This window comes from Chlamydotis macqueenii, chromosome 3 (assembly GCF_036417535.1).
Source record: "Chlamydotis macqueenii isolate bChlMac1 chromosome 3, bChlMac1.mat, whole genome shotgun sequence".
In the NCBI taxonomy this organism is placed as follows: Eukaryota; Metazoa; Chordata; class Aves; order Otidiformes; family Otididae; genus Chlamydotis; species Chlamydotis macqueenii.
The window spans coordinates 4,690,363-4,706,705 of NC_141558.1; the positions used below are offsets into that span (position 1 = coordinate 4,690,363).

The 16,343-nt window shown below is 40.0% G+C and overlaps 1 protein-coding gene across 2 annotated transcripts in view; it reads right to left on the reverse strand.

Annotated features, from left to right (window-relative positions):
• Window positions 1–16,343, reverse strand: part of TFAP2D (transcription factor AP-2 delta) — a 49,542-nt gene that overhangs the window by 4,965 nt on the left and 28,234 nt on the right. For both annotated transcript variants that reach the window (XM_086744912.1, XM_086744911.1), the window contains one exon: window positions 12,021–12,134. In XM_086744912.1, coding sequence (XP_086601038.1) covers window positions 12,021–12,134 — 114 coding nt within the window. The remainder of the gene's footprint in view (window positions 1–12,020; window positions 12,135–16,343) is intronic.

Below are 16,343 nucleotides of genomic sequence, written 5' to 3' on the forward strand. Positions count from 1 at the left end.
ACAGTGATTTGAGATGTCCTATCACATCTGAAGCATCTAAACGGATGTGCTAGATATGATATAGGACTTAAGTGTATCTTGCTTCTAGGTGTTTTGATGGCAGGCAGGTGTGTGCCTTACATGGCACTAGATGCCAATGTTTAGGAGACTGAATTGAGCCTTGGGGATTTACTCAATACAGTCAGAAAAGTCTGGAGAACAATTTAGCACATGAAATAGATGTGTCTCCTTTATGGTGAGCTGCACCATTCTTCTGGTTACACCAAGAGTTCCATCAAATTGAATTAAAATGTGTGTTTGATGCTATTTGAAATGCCCTATCGTAATAAGATATGTGCCAGGTGAACAGGTAATGCAGAGGGCTTACAGCTTACAGAGGAGAACAGCACCCTTCTAAAGCAGCAATGGACTGGTGGCTTACCGCATAACATCTGAAAAGATGCTGCATGTTAATGTTTACTCAGCTATATCTTGTCCTAGGTCTTCACTGACTACGTGGGAAGCTTAGACTTTCAGCTTACATGGAGACACCTAGGTATTTCATCCTGAGCAGAATCTTAAACTTGTTCTCTGACTAGTGTTGATAGGAAAAGGAATTTTTTTGGGTCAATTAGAGGTCTATCTCCTATACAGTTCAGCCTCTTACATACCACTATTGGTAAAACACGGTAGTTTTTTTTTTCAAGATAACATTGTATTTCTTGTGAAAAAGCCAACTCTTTTTTAGTGAAATATCACTGCAGAGTCTCATGGAAACTCTGCTTTCAGTTCCTGATGAATACATTCTTCTCCACAGATGGGGATATGCAGAGTTTATTAATTTTCTCATGAAGCCTACCGAGACAAACTGTTTTATGGAAAATTTCTGACCAGCCTTCCTTGCCATGCTCCTGTGAGGGTGTAGTTTTTTATCCTCACTTTGTGTAGAGGGCATAAAAAAGCTGAGAGATATTATCTTCTACTTTATCCTACATTTTTATTAGTAATTTCCCTTGCTCTAGTTTTGGTGTACTATTTATTTCTTTGCAAGTTATAGTCTAAAAATCTAAGAAAGTTGAATAATTTCCCTTTACTGATGAAAGTAAGTTTCAAGTTTGGGAAAAAATCTGATTTTACATTTAAATCAGACATGACAGACAGGAGATTTATGGCAAAACATTCAAAGGTGTTTCATGAAAGTGGCATTAGTTACTTGACTTTTCAGGCTAACCAAGCTCCCACTGAAACTGGTTCATTTTTGGTGTGCTCCACATCTACAAAATGTGTTGCTTTCATTGTAATACTTTCAATTGGGTTTAAAATCTTAAAATTAAATGTGGCTGTTTCATAATGGAATCTTCTGGGTATTCTTAGCTTTGCAGTGCACCTCATTGCAACTCCTGTAAAATGGTAACTTTATTGTTCTAAAAGGCAAGCTAAAATCTCTGGTTTTGGTACTATGCATGGAGAGCTGCAGAAAGAAGGCAATGAATATCAGGCCAATGTATTATAAATCCTTATGCTTAAGGACATTCAGACCTGCCTGCAATTCTGCCCAGTGCTATGATGCAATTATGTCTGCTCATGTTTTAATGATGGTCTTACTTAAAAGTGAAAAGATCCAAGCGTGCCTGAAGGCTTGGACTCTCATTTGGCAATTACCTCAAGGACTTCTCCCTACCCTAGGCTGATGAAACTCCGACATGCAGCAGAAGAAACAGATTCCCTCTCTGTGAGGGGGGGTGGGGGAAGGGAAGAGGCCATCTGCACTAAATGTTTACACCCTCATTTAAAATAAATAAATACTTTAAAACAATAATAATGAAGGGAAAGCAAGCTTGAACTTATTGGCCAGACTTTCTCAGAATTTTGAACATGAAAGTAACTTCATAATTGTCCAAATTTAATAACACATGGCAGAAGACAAATAATAAGATCTGATAAGACTTTTGATGAAAAGAAAATGGAAAAAGTTTTGAATCTCTTCACTGACACAAGTAACATCCTAAGTTAGACGTGCCTATATTGACTTTGAGGTGCTTCTGTTGATTTCAAGGTCTGTCCTGTGAAGGTTGGCTAGAGAATTAGAATAACTTTACTTCAGAAGGTCAGTTGGCCTAACCATGATACATGTTAGACTGATAGTCAAGGTAAACGTTGGAACACTACCAGTATATATGACAGGGATAAGTAGTCTATAGCATTAGAGTGGCAAACAGTGCATACAAAAGTTGCCTTGCAAAGTAGACCCTCATGCTTGTTTTCTGTTCACAACCAAAAAAGTGTATCATGGACATGTTCTCCTAAGCAGATGGACTCTCCTTTTACCATGTGTAAAAGCAATAGAGAAAGTAAGAAGAGAGTGCTAGAGCTGACGCCTCATATTTCCAAAATATTCTATTTCAGTTCTGTATATTTTAGACCTTGGGATTGATTTTCCACACTAGGAGAATTTCCCAGGGAACATATCTGAAACATCCAACACTGTAGCTGTGGTTAAACCACAGCACTGTGGTGAACATGGAGCTCACGGAAGCTCTTGGATGTTTGCCAAGAAATGTTTGCCAGCATAGCACATTATATTCTCCAAATAAAACACTGGATAAAGCTGTGACTTGCTGGTTTTGAGTGATAAAAACATGTACAAGCTGCTGCCTAACTGTGGATGAAAAGTGGCCTTGCTGTCCATTACTAAATGCGGAGCCAAATACACCAGTGAGACCAGGATGACTGGATACTTTTGAAAAACAGTGAGCATATCCCTCAGTTCTTCCTTCATTTTCTCCTTTCACTTAGTCAACAGTTACACTTCTGTCCCGTGGGAAGGCGGAGAAACGAATAAGATTCATCCAACTTGCTACCATGCATAGACTTTTTCCAGTGAGGCAGCTAATGTAGCTGAGAAACCCCATGGCTCTCCACAAATTAGAAAGGCCAAGAGGTAAGCATTATAAACATGCTGATGACAGGGGAAAAGCAACTTTTTAACATAGTAGTTTGGAAATGAGGGGATGGCATTCCTTTTTTTTTTTTTTTGGGAAACACGAGAGTGCCTTAAATGTTTTAAGAAATCTTGAGTGCTGGACTGAAAAACAAATCAAGCCCCTCAAGCCTTTTTCCATCTTTGATGAATCTGTATTTGCATTTTCCTTGGTAATCATGGAACTTATTTGTTAATGAAAAAGATAAAGAGAAGAAAACAGATTCTTATCTGTTCTCTTGGTTCCATAAACTGTGATTTTAAAGGAATATGGTGTCATGATAACAATTGTTTGCAATATTAGAAATTCACACCATTACAAAAGGATTTTGGTCATAAGTAGAGCAGGAGAAGGTGATTGAACCCTTGCTATGGAAAGATCAAAGAGGCAAACTCTGGAAAAGAGAGTGAGCGAAAAATCCCAGAGGAAGAAGATCTAATCCTGGAGGGTTGGACTAGACTACCTTTAAAGGTCCCTTCCAACCCAAACTATTATATGATTCTATGAATACCTTTGTTAGATAAAGAGCCAAGGAAAAGAAAGGGAAAAAATAAAAAAGAAATAAATTTGTTGATTACTAGCACCTCAACACTAGGAACCAGTGTTGTCCCTGTCAGCTAGCTGAATCTGAAGCCAGATTGAGAGAGATCATGGAAATCAGGGAACTCTAGAGGGCACCAGAGATGTTTCACCACAAACTTCATTGCACAACAAGCTTCTTCCAGCCTGTGCATCCAAACAGAAAGATGCTAATCGAGATGACTGTAATTATGACAGCAGCTGCTTACCTCCTGGTAAGCAAAAAAAGTAAAAAAGAGAAAAATATATACTGGGAGTACATCTGCAGAGGCAACCCATCAGTAAGGCTTTGGGCATGGCACTTTGTCACAATTTAAAAAACATGTTGAACTTCAAACCCCATTGCATTGCTCCCTTTTACCCTTCAGAAATAAGAACGTTACTTTCTCGCTGTTCCCAAAGTCTGAGTCTCTGGTTTCTTGCCTGCCGCTTTTCATGTCACCTTGTCAGTGCGATGCCAGGCACTCGCAGGAGGCTGACAGCTCCAGGCTCAGAGACTAACTAAACAACAAAACTCTTGTCTCAAACAGTTTCGTGGCAAGGGTGTTTCATATCAGCTGGATGGCTAGGCAAAATTTGTGAGGATGCTGATTGCTTTCATTATCCTGCTTTGGTATTCTGAGTCTATTATTTTTTGTCTGTTTCTATAAGGTTTCTGCACTGAAAGAAGTGTCACTTGCAAGAAAGTAGTTTTCCCTTTGCTATTTTGCTGTCTTTATCTTTTATATATACAACAGATGATCTGGATGTGATTTTGCATATTGATGAAATGTAACCGTGACGTTAAAGGATCAAATCCAGCTTCTGTAATCAGTTGGTATTCATCTTTCCCTATGTGATGGATGACATTATTAGGATATCTGAACTTTACGAACACTAGAGTCTTGCAGACACAAGTGTCCCAAAGGCAGATGTAGAAGGTATGTCTACACCCAATTTGAGAAGTGAAGAAAGTGAGACTAAGAGGCTGACTAATGAACTTAGGGAGTCTGTGTGTGTAAGCCAAGAAAAATATACATATCTCTTGAGTATGATCTCAGCAAGACTTCTCCCTGTAAGTTTTTTGTGTTATGTTTTTCAGCTTCCCAGCATAGCCATTTTTAGTGGGTTTTCTTATTTTTCCTGAAATTTTGGGGAGCTAAAAAAGACTTGTGCCAAAAATAAAATTAAAAAGAAAATCAAAGCTGTTCTGATGGAAGGGCAGATTATGAAAGCAAAGACAAGACAAATGTCAGTGCAACTTTCAGGTTTCTGGCTGAATCTGTGGGAAGCTCAGATATAACAGTGGAATGGAAGAGAGAAGTAGATACACATTCTTTTCATCCAATGGGAGATAGGTAGAGTCTAAAATAAAGAAAAATACCAATTTACTGTTTTGGGTATTTGGTCCTGTTGGAGGAATGTCCTAAATTTTGATTCTTGGACTGAAGGCTGGTTTGATACTTCATCAACAGACTTAAGTGTGAAATTAATAAAGCAGGATCCTAGATTCAGAACTATAGCTTTGGTTTAATGCACTACATTAGATAATGATACCTATGGGCTCTCATTCTCAATCCAGCCTTAAACTTTCCTCTGCAAAATCGAACAGCTTCAGGATGAGGGATGGAAAGAAAACACGCAGGCTCACCCATGCCACCAAAGATGCCATGGGACATTTAGAGTATTTATAAGGTTGGGAGATGTGATGCAAGATTCACAAAAGACCCTTGAACTGAGGGAGTGGCAGATGAATGTGAGACAGAATGTCCTTTTATACCTACAATGATCCTAGATCGCTAGATTAACCGGACAGGTGAATCACCCTAAGGTTCTTAAACTGAAGACAGAGGATGTCTTTAGTCAGCTATATCTGTATTAGCTTAGTGAAGAGTGCCCAGGCTCCTTCTCTGATCTTGAGTAATCTGGCATAGCCTGGCCTCATCTCCATTATTCAAGCATTTCAATCTGCAAAGTAGTGATCATATCTAATCTTCCAACTGAGAACACGCTCTTGACTGAGATAAGGCTGACTTGTGCCTGGGAATTGTTTGGGACAGAAAGAGTAGGTCTAGGCCAAATACATACAAGGACCTGCACTAGCCATCAAACATTACAGAAAATTGTGTTCCTGTGTCCAGGACCATACCCACACAGTTTGTTGGATTAGTTTTTGTGCATATTTTGGGAGGTCTTAATTTCTACATGTCTCCATTCCTTCTCTGAAATGTTTCCTTTCTTCACAGCAGGAATCTATACAACTGAAATTGTTTGGTTCATCTGGTCTGGTTCTCTGCTCTGGAGAGGGCTGGATGCACGAAATGTCTGGGAAGTACAAAATTGCTAGAGAGATGTGTGATATGCAGGTTAATCCCAACCATTTCCCATACTGACATGCTTTAGATCTCCCTGCTTGCCATTAACAAGAAAAGGATGAGGCTTGATGATTGTGCTGGTTAACATTGTTCCTGATCCAGCAGAAGAACCTGTTGGCCTGCAATGTCACCATTCAGCTATGCTGAATTAGTGGCAGGATTATGGATGTTGGGGATTAGCCAAGGCTTCGCCATCTCCTGTCACAGCTACCTGCACCATATAGTCTCTGAAAGTATGTCTCAGAGCTCTTGTGTCTCCAGCCAGCCCTGACTTCATCTACTGTAGGTCAGGATTGCCCTAGTTCACCATTTTCAGGCTTTTCTGAAGTGAATGATTCTCAAAGTCTTATATATTGTGAATTATTCTCAAAGTCTTATATATTTGCTCTCTTTGTACCCATCTTTTTGCTTTCTCTAATTATTCCAACTCTGTTTTTCCCTCCCATCACCCTGGATAATTGAGAGCTGTCTCTCAGTTTCACTGAGCGTGAAAGTAGGCTCTCTTACCAGTTCTGAATCTCAAACCAATCAACTTACATGGCTAAAGAGAGATTTGTATAACCCTTCTGTCCTGAAAAAATAAAGATGAAATCTCAGCTTTACAGACATCAGTGGGATTTGAGATTTTTTAAGTTTCAGAAGAAATTAAAATGCCAGCTTTTCTCTCTTGCATACAGAGAAAAATGCACGTGTATGCAAAAATCTTGCAGGATTCTGTGAGGTTTTTGGGAGAAGAACCTCTGAATTACAAGTAATAGCGGCATTTTAAAAGAAACTGAAGTATATCAAAACATATTCTTTCTCTTAATTTTTTCATTCTCTTTATTTTTTTTTCTTTCTTTCTTTCTTGCTCTCTCACTCTTCCTTTCCTGATGTTCACTCCATTTTGAAAGCAAAGAGTGAGAGAAATAAGTTCCTCTCATTAAAACTATAGAAACTTCTGAATACTTTTCTAATACTGATGTGCTGACTTTGCTCTCTACTGTAGTAGACTCATAAATGCATTTACACAGATCAGCCTTTAGAGGACAACAAAGAGACACTCATGTATCTGGACAAAAATTCTCAGCACTTAGTAACGGGAACGGATTTTTCCAGGGTTCTCGTTTGCTGTGTGGCTTAATGCTGATTCTGTCTTCAGAAATTGGGGACAGGGTAGATAAAGTGGTGTCTTTCAGGCCAGATACAACCCACAGGATTATTCCACTTGCTCCTCTGCGTTTATTATTAAAAATCAAAGAAGAGCTGAAAGACAGCTTGAGTAGCCCTACAACAACTCTTGAGTAGGGTCTGCTGTGACAGGACTAGGGGTAGTGGTTTTAAAATAGAGGGAGGTAGATTTAGATTAGATACTAGGAAAAAAAAATTTACAATGAGGGTGGTAGCACACTGGCCCAGGTTGCCCAGAGAGGTGGTGGATGCCCCATCCCTGGAAACATTCAAGGCCGGGTTGGACAGGGCTCTGAGCAACCTGATCTGGTTGGAGATGTCCCTGCTCCTTGCAGGGGGGTTGGACTGCATGGCCTTAAAGATCACTTACAACTCTAACAATTCTATGATTCTATGAACATATCACCTCTTCTTGAACCCACACTTATGTATATGCTCAGAAATCTGAGCTGCCCCAACACTTAGCCCAAGCAGCCATGGCTGCTGTGACTCAGCCATGACAAGGTTGAACTTCTCTAAATCTTAGTACATTATTTATAGCACGAGTAAGGCACCTAACTGGGCTGGAATAAGGGCTGGTTCTTCCCTGAATTCTCAAGCTACTTATACATTAGTGATATAGATGTACCATTGTGCCCAGGAATATTTTAGGACAGTGCTAGTTAGACCAGACAACAAAACCCCAGGAATTCTACAGAAAGGCAGCACAGGCAGCCAAAACACACCTGACACTACTTTTATTTACTAATATCAAGATAACTTCTCTGCAGTGAGATACGCCAAAAAGTATTGAAAAGGGAGAAATCTTGACTAAAGCATACATAATAGTAACCTGGCTCAGCTAGTGCACAACAGTTACTGTTGTGAATGTAAGGCTCTACAGAATCGTCTACTCATGGTCAAACAATACTAGGAAATCATTCTTCCTGCAGCACTGAGTTTTCTGGTCAGATGGACATCTCAGAGAATAGCTGCACAAACATGATTATACTAGGGCTGTAGAAGAGCGTCTGGTTTTTTTGTGTATCTGGTAAGGTTGTACAAAACTCAGCAGTTTTCAAGCTCCCTGGCAGCTCCTTTGAAGATTTATCCTGTTTTATGCTTTGCATGAACTTTGAGTTTGGAGTTTGAGCAAATACAGCAATTCTGATCCCTTTATGGGGACTATCCTGTCCTTCAGATTTGACACAGGTTTACAGATCTTGATGAATTGGGACTCAGTGGAAAAAAAATCAGAGAGAAGTGTGAAATTCAGGATTTAAAACTGAGGGAACAGGAAATGCTACTTCAATCTGACCTGTGCCAGTCTGTGAATCCTGGTCTTAATTATTAAGATTGAGCCAGTAACATCATGAGCAAGTGGAGCACATAACTCTACACTTACCAGCTGTAGAGTAATTTATTCCTAAAGAAAAATCCCTTTTACCCCAAGGTAGTAGAGGCTGGATTCCACTGTAGGTATCAGGTATTAGATCTGATATTATATCAGATATTAGATCTACTCTTTCATTATCTTAGAATTTATTCTAATAATAGAGATCTGTGCGATTCCTCTGAGTTTTTCTGGTAATAAAAAAATCTCTTTGACTTTCTGACACCGTATGGCGTAAGCATATACATATATGTATAAAATACCAGCTTTTAATCTTGTGGTTTATTTACTGCCTTGATTGTGGTTTACAAGGCAGAATTTCTGAACCTCTTCTTGTTATATTAAATCTGTATGAAATCATGTGAGATTTCTCATGCACAAAAATCAAGTCTTATTGAATAGTGGTTGAAAACCATGCTATATTTATGCTAGAAACATTCACAAAACCTTGTCAGAGATTCCAGTGAAAGACTGTGGCTTGTCCTTGCCAAATGCAATATTTTGGCTGCATCCCAACCTAGAGATTTATACAGCATAGAGACAGAGAAGCTATTGTGATAAAGCCCACAGTTCTGGAATACATATAGAAATTAAGATGAAAATTTCCCTATTGAAAAAGCTTGTTATAAAATTTGTGATGACTCTATGGAGTCACTGCTTCATATTTACGTCTCCTCTACAAGACCTATTTGTAGAGCAGCAACATCTTTTGGCATTTTGGTCATGAATAACATTAATTTCATATGTATAATCATGACCAGCCTCTTATTAATTTAGACTCTGACTATTGTAGATGTCATCAGAGTATTTGACAATTACTATAGAATCAAGGTCAAACCCTTCTCTGGCATAGAATTGCAAAGCTCTTTATCTACAGCTACAGATACAAGATAATTGTGTTCATTTCATTGTAACAAATAAGGACAACCTGCTCTTTTGGAAGTCTAATCTTAGGTGAGACCTATGACCAGGGATGTGCAGGCCAATGTACTTTGAACATTTGAACTCTTAGTGTTAAGCATGTGCTTTGTTAGGCAGGTGCTTTGTTAGGCAGATTCTTTCAGCATCTTTTTATGAAATGATTCCTGACTGATGTATAATGACAAGCAGCTATTTATGTTTGTGATAAGAAGGAGGCTGTTCTATGCCTCAAACAGAGTGAGAATGTTGACCGTGGGTTACAAGGACTTTCTCTGTGTGTTAGGGCACCAAGAATTTTTTCCTCTTCTCTCATGCCCAGCAGATCAGGTGCAAATTTGATGTGACAGAGGTCAGTTGAATCTGAGGCTCATCTCTCAGAGAAAGACAGAAACCAAATGATTGGTCAGAAGGAATCTGTGTTGAAAACTTTACTCAGAAAATACTTAATGCTTCTGGAAAACATGGTGAAGTGCATTCTTGCATCTTCTCCGCCATCTGACACAGACCCAAGTGTGTTCTGTGATATTTAATCTCAAGAAGACAAGTAGTGGTAGGAGAGGATCAGATGACATAGCAGTGGAGACTGGCAGATTTAGGGGGTGGGAATAATGATTTTTTTTGCCTACACTAGATTTAGCTATCTGCAATATAAGTGTCTAGTGTGTACCGGTTGGCTAAGCTCCTATTCAGCTGGAGATCTAGAACAGACTATTCAGTCAATGGAGTTCAGAGAGAAATTCAAGTCCCCTAATGCAGATGTCTATGTTAGGTCTGCTTAATTGTAATGCTGATTTCATGGTCTATACAGATGAGATCCCTAGAGACTATGGCAGAAGATATACACCTGGCTGAAGTGGAGGCATCTGCATGTAGAAAAATAGTGTTAGAAGTCTGAGTCAGAAGATGGATCTGACCTCAGCTTCTCCACAATAGATGGAAAAGGAACATGGTCTCAGCTCAGCCTCTGGGTCTGGCAGTGCTCCTCATTCCCCAGGCACAGATATGAGAAAAGGCTGCCTGATTTAAGCCCAGGGAAGTACCTGTGTAGAATAAGACCTGTGCTCTTCTAGGTGCCCACCTCCAGTCCAACACTTACTGCCTGCAGCAGGCATGAAAGAAACTACTGAATGATCCAGGAGCTGCCAACAGAAGCTTTGCACTCCAGCCTACTGAAGTAAAGCATAGAAAAAAGGATAGGAGCTGTAGCAGTTGACAGCTTTTGTAGCTGAAGCCTTCAGCACTTTATCCTGACTGCTCTTCCTTCTTTAAACACAGGAATCCTTGGGGATTAGCTACCTTATGTCATATTTTCTTTGCGTGCATGTAATGTGGAATTATCTATTTTTCCACAAGCCTAGGTAGCCCATGAAAATCCCTCTCTGAGTACCTTGTACAAATAAATATGTCTTCCTTGGTATGCAAGTGTATTTAGGTATTTTGGAGTATGTTTGCATAAGGGAAAGTATACATAGACATAGGTGGTATGTGTACATGTGTGCATATAACTTAATGAGAATAGAAGTGGAGTTGTCTAGGTGTGTTTGTATATGCATACGTTGCACATATGTATGTGTAAACAACTCTCTGGAATAGTTCTTTACATGTTGATTTTTTCAGGTATCAGGTATTGGCTACAAAAAAATAAAAACCTGTAGCCTCAGCTAGTCTTGTGTTCCCCTCTGTGGTCTGAGCAAAGATAAGAGCACCTCTAGGATGTTTCATCACACTTATCTTTGATAAATATCTTAGATGACCCCACTATTTCAAAGTGGCCCTCTGGAAGTTCCCATCTCACTCTTTAACTCTACCTAGCACATAGCCTAAAGCAAAAACCTGAAATTGCACAGCAACTCTTGGGCTAATAATTCTTTCTGATCCCAAACCATCTATACAATTTTATCTGTAACTTGGATAAAATTCCAACAAAGTTTGAACTTGGTGTGCATGTACCCTGCGTCCTTATCTTCATAACAGATTCTTAGGCAGTCTACACTGGTAAATTAAATATTATTAGGGCATGGGCACAGGAACTGTATCTAAATATGTTAGCAGTCTCTGACTTTTTGGTCTGAGACAGCTTGCATTCTCCCAGACCTTTCCAGGGTGTTGTTTAGGAATTAGTGCAACGAGACCGTTGCAGTAGGTAGTTTGCTATGAGGCTAGTCTGCTTTGGAGGCCAAAGAGTTAATACTATGGTCATGGTAATGTGATGTCAAATGGTCTCAGTAGCATAGAGAAGGCTATGGAACTATTTAGTTCATTGGTAACAATGCAGCTTAACTGTTCCTCCTTTTGTTGCTACTTTGACTCATCAATGCTGCCATTATGGCTCTGAATTTGGGTTTCTAGACCATCCAACTTTGTCTGTTGGTTGACTTGTGATTTGGTTCACGTCTAGAGCAAGTCAAATGTCTGGCCAGATCTGGCCAGCAGATGTGGCAAATTACTTACTCAACCCAGACTGTGGTCCCAGAAGCAAGGTGAATGCAACTGGCCTGAACCTCATTGCTTTTAACAGGCGAGCTTTTAACAGGCACAGATAACAGAGAGAGTATAGACATTATCATAGTTTGCTAGGTAACATACAAATATTTCTGTAGCATTGTATGTGGTTTTTACCAAGATTATGAATTTTGAGTAGCTATTCCTCTTTTAAAATCATACCTGAAATGTGTTAAATGTCTCTGGATGTCGAGGTCTAATATTGGAGTCGGTCTGGAGGATCCGAGGGGTGATCTGTCTTGACTTAGAAGATCTTGGAATTCTTTACATATTTGTCTGAAAGAAAAATAGAAATTCTTAAATTATCCTTCCCATAAAGGTAATTCCCATAACACTGTCACCTTATCCTGAGTGATCTCATTCATAACAGAAATGTTTGGCAAACAAATCCTCCTCTTGCCTCCTTGCCCCAAATTCTCAGAGCCAACAAAACACAGCATCTTTTGAAGAAAAATTCCCCTGTGAAAGCACGTTAGCACTGGCATTTTAAAATGTGATTTCTCTCCTGAATTGTACCCAATTTGGCAGTGTTAAGTCTGGCTTACCTCACCTACATTAGAAGCAAGGGTTACGGTTGAAAAAAAACTAGGAACTAGTATTAGAACATGTCTGAAGACTTTGTGTAAATACACCATTACTTGTACATTTGCCTCTGTGCACTGGTTTAGCTGCAAGTAAAAGTGGTGGCCATTCCAGCCTTGCCTTCTTGACTTCCAACTCTTAAGACAAATGGAACACTAGGAGTTGTGAAGGAAAATGTTATCTTTGCTCTCCCAGTTTCCATTTGTATTCATACTCTACATCCTTGTAGAGTCTGGGGCAGAAGAACTGATGGATCCTCAACTGAGACCTCTCCCACTGGTCTGTCCAGAATGAGAATTTATCCCAGTGGCAGCTATTTAAATTTCTTATTGAAACATTCATTAAATTATTTTACATTTTTACTGTGTATCAGACAGCCTAAAGTAGATGTCTATAGCTTTACTTTGTAAACACAGACACAATTACTGATACTAAAGAGCATCTCTGTGATCCATGATTTCTGTTAGAAGACTCTTTGCACATCTGGTCCTAGATAAAGTTCAAGTTCTTCATTATCACCTTGTAACTCTTGTCCTTTGGGACAGGTGCATAATGGAAAATAAGTGGGTAAACTCAGCTTCTTCGTCTTTAGAAGGTCCTCCGTTGCACAGTTACAAGCAAGGAAACTACACTAACATGTTTTTACCCTGCATTTTATCACTGTTCTGCAAGTTTTGGATGTAGACTTTGGATACTACAGCTCTCTCCTGACAGAGGAGAGGACATGCAGAAAACTATTTCCTGCTGCACTGCTGGACTTCATCCAAGCCTGAATTCTGTAAATGCTTGTCATCTGTATGGACCTAGACACTGACTGCTTGAAAAGACAGCTTCGTCTTAGCCTTTCAGGCAAAGAGAGCTATTCAGCAGAAATGTATGTAAATGCAGCATACAGTTTTAATGAATCAGGTCCTTAGAGGAAAAACAGTTCCTTTCAACAACAGAAAACAGTCAGTCATTTTGGCTTCTAAACAATCTACTATCCCCAGTCGGCCCTGTCAGCACAGTTCTTCTCTCCTTCCTCCAACCTCCACTTTCTACCTGTTGAAAAAGTTCATCTTAAAAGTTCTTATATTTTGACAAAGGAAAGTGTCAGAACCAAGTGTGCAATTAAGTTCCCTTCTATCTTCACATGTCAAAAGTCTTTACTGAGTGCTGGCAGATTGAAAGAAAAGAAAAAACTTTTTTATTATACATGAAAACCTGCAAAAGGCAGCAACCTACTTTTTCAAGGGGATTTCTAGGCAAAGTGGTGTCTCAGAGCCTCCACTACGAATAAAACATCACCTGGGGTAGTGGCAGGGAGAGGGCTGACAGTTATTTGCTGAGTTGGACTGTGACTTTGAAAAAAACAAAGATGATTATGCTGTCTTAGGGGCAAAAGATTAATAAAAAAAAAAGAGTCCTGGTCACTCCTGCAATGGAGGCATCTAATGATTTGGACAGATGATCAGATGTTCCAGTATATGGCAAAGAAAAGATAAAAAAATCTGTACGAAATCTGAACAAGAGCCTATCTAGTCCATGACCCTACCCCTAGCATTGGCTAAATCAAATGCCTTGTGATGAATAAGAGTGGGGCAAACGCGTGCCCGTGAGTTTGACGTATTTTAAGTGTGGTAGAGTTGCCAAGCATCCAAAGATCAGATATCAGAGAGGTGCTCAGCAGGTCCTGTGCATCCAATCTCAGAGCTACTTTTCAGAAAACTAGCAAATTGAGCACATAATGTCATGAGCCAGCTGTTGATTATTCTGTACCAACTGTAAGCAACCCCACAATAAAATATTTGGTTTTGGTCTATGTAAATGTGTATGTATCTGTCCCCCTGTCTCATGTGGAAGGCCTTGTGCTGCCATACTCTGTGATGTTTTCCATAGGGCAGTGTGCCTCTCCATTAAGTGGAATTATTATGTGGCCTTCAGCAGCTCTGCATCTGTCCTAGCTGCAGCCTGATGAGGTCCTGTCCCCTGTTGCAAAGCCATTCAGGGTCTCCCACGCTTCTGCAAGTTGAACTAACTCATGCCTAAAGACCCTTTAAAACCACGTCCTAACTTTCTATTTTTTTTTCCATTTCTGTGTGGATTGCATAGGCATGTGCTGAAACCTTTCTAAAAAGTCTAGGGTTAACAGGCCAGTATCAACACCTTTTGGACAGAACTGTAATAATTCAGTCTTGTTTGTTTGTTTGTTTGTTTGTTTGTTTGTTTTTTTAAGCATTTTGCTCTGGAGTGCCCAGCCAATCTTCTATTCAGTCAAAGGAGGTGACTGCAGAGAAAGAGAATCAGGAGACTGGCTTCTCTCACTGTTTACCTCTTTCTTATCCTTTAAACTCTTAAACAAAGCTTGCTTCACTCCCATCCTGCCTTTGGTGTCACTTGCGTTCAGTTCTGTAAACTGGCCACACAGCCGAAACATCTCTTCTTCCCATGATAATTATCTGGTAAGGCTCTGATTCTACGTTGTCTAGGCCATCACATTTTTAGAACAGGCCATGGCACCATCAAACAGTACTGTCCTAGGCAGATCTTGAGTTTGCAAATATGAAGGACCATTTCCAAGAGGTAATTTTGGAAGATCAAGTAGTTTGACACAATAAATATGGTTTGTTCCATGCCAAAAAGTGGTCCTGATTTCCTTCACTGTACTGCTGTCAATATAGCCTCAGACTAAGTAGGGCTGAGGACGGCAGTGAACGGCATGTTAGCTCAAGCTTAGTGACCACCAGGTGCTAAAGAGGGCTATTGACATCAGAAGTAGCAGTCTTTAGTCTTCGCTAGCCCATGAGCCGCAGTTCTGTGCATGGCAGCTCTGGGTGGGTGGATTGCTTGATTATAAGATATAGGTGCCCTTGATAACACTGGAAGTTTCTACTGGACACCGGAGATGTCTGCATTGTAGATCTTGAAGGCTCTGCTTAGTTACCTACACGTAGATATGTAGAACCCAAGACATCCATAGTAACTGGCAGGTACAAGAGAGTAACAAAAAGAGACCTGTCTGCTTGTGGAGTGGCAGCTGGTAACCAAACTGGGTAATCCAGTTCATCTCAAATAGCAGTAGTTCGGGCAACAGAATGAGGCCACTGAAGTTGAGTGTCTGAATCCAGAATGGAGTTTCATCTATATACTAGGAATTGCAGAAACAATTTTGTTCTTTCCCCTTATTATTTCTCAAGGCCTCACATGTGGAAGATCTCGCCAATTCTGCCAAAGGCACGCTTCTATGGGCTTCTGGCTGTGTCCCGGAGTACACAGTGGTTACACACACAGGCAACAGCAACCCATTTCTTTCCATAGGCAATAGAAGAAGCTTACAATGAGTAATTTTACCACCTTGGAATTTCAGTGTCGTTTTTTGTGACAGCGTAACATTCCATCACCTTTTCTGGTGTCATAACTCACAAGCGCATGATGCAGGGGAGTTGTGAAATTACTAAAATTACAAACCCAGAGCTTATATAGCCTAGTGAATAAGTTAAACTCCTGACAAATAACTAGAGTAGAGTACCTACTATGAGATACGCGGAAGCATGGCATACCATGCTAGTATTATGATGTCATGGACCTGTGTCTCCTGTGGTATCTGAACAGGGCTGGTCTGTGACTCATTGTTCTCCTTCCAGGCAGGAGAGGGCAGTAGTAGCACACACATTGACCCATCTGTCCCTGTTACAAGCACTGCAGTAGGATGTGACCTATCCCCGTATAATTGACAGACCTCTCTGACCAATTTACTGGTGATTTTAACTGATGGAAGAGGGGGAAAAGTAATTTCTTTTTCCTTACAAGTCCAGGATTACAGCTTACAAGCCCAAAGTTCATGGGAAGTAAGAGTAATGCATGCCTGCGACTCTCCATTGCAGTAGTAAGGGAGGGTGAGAAAGTAGGTATGAAGTGGTGAGA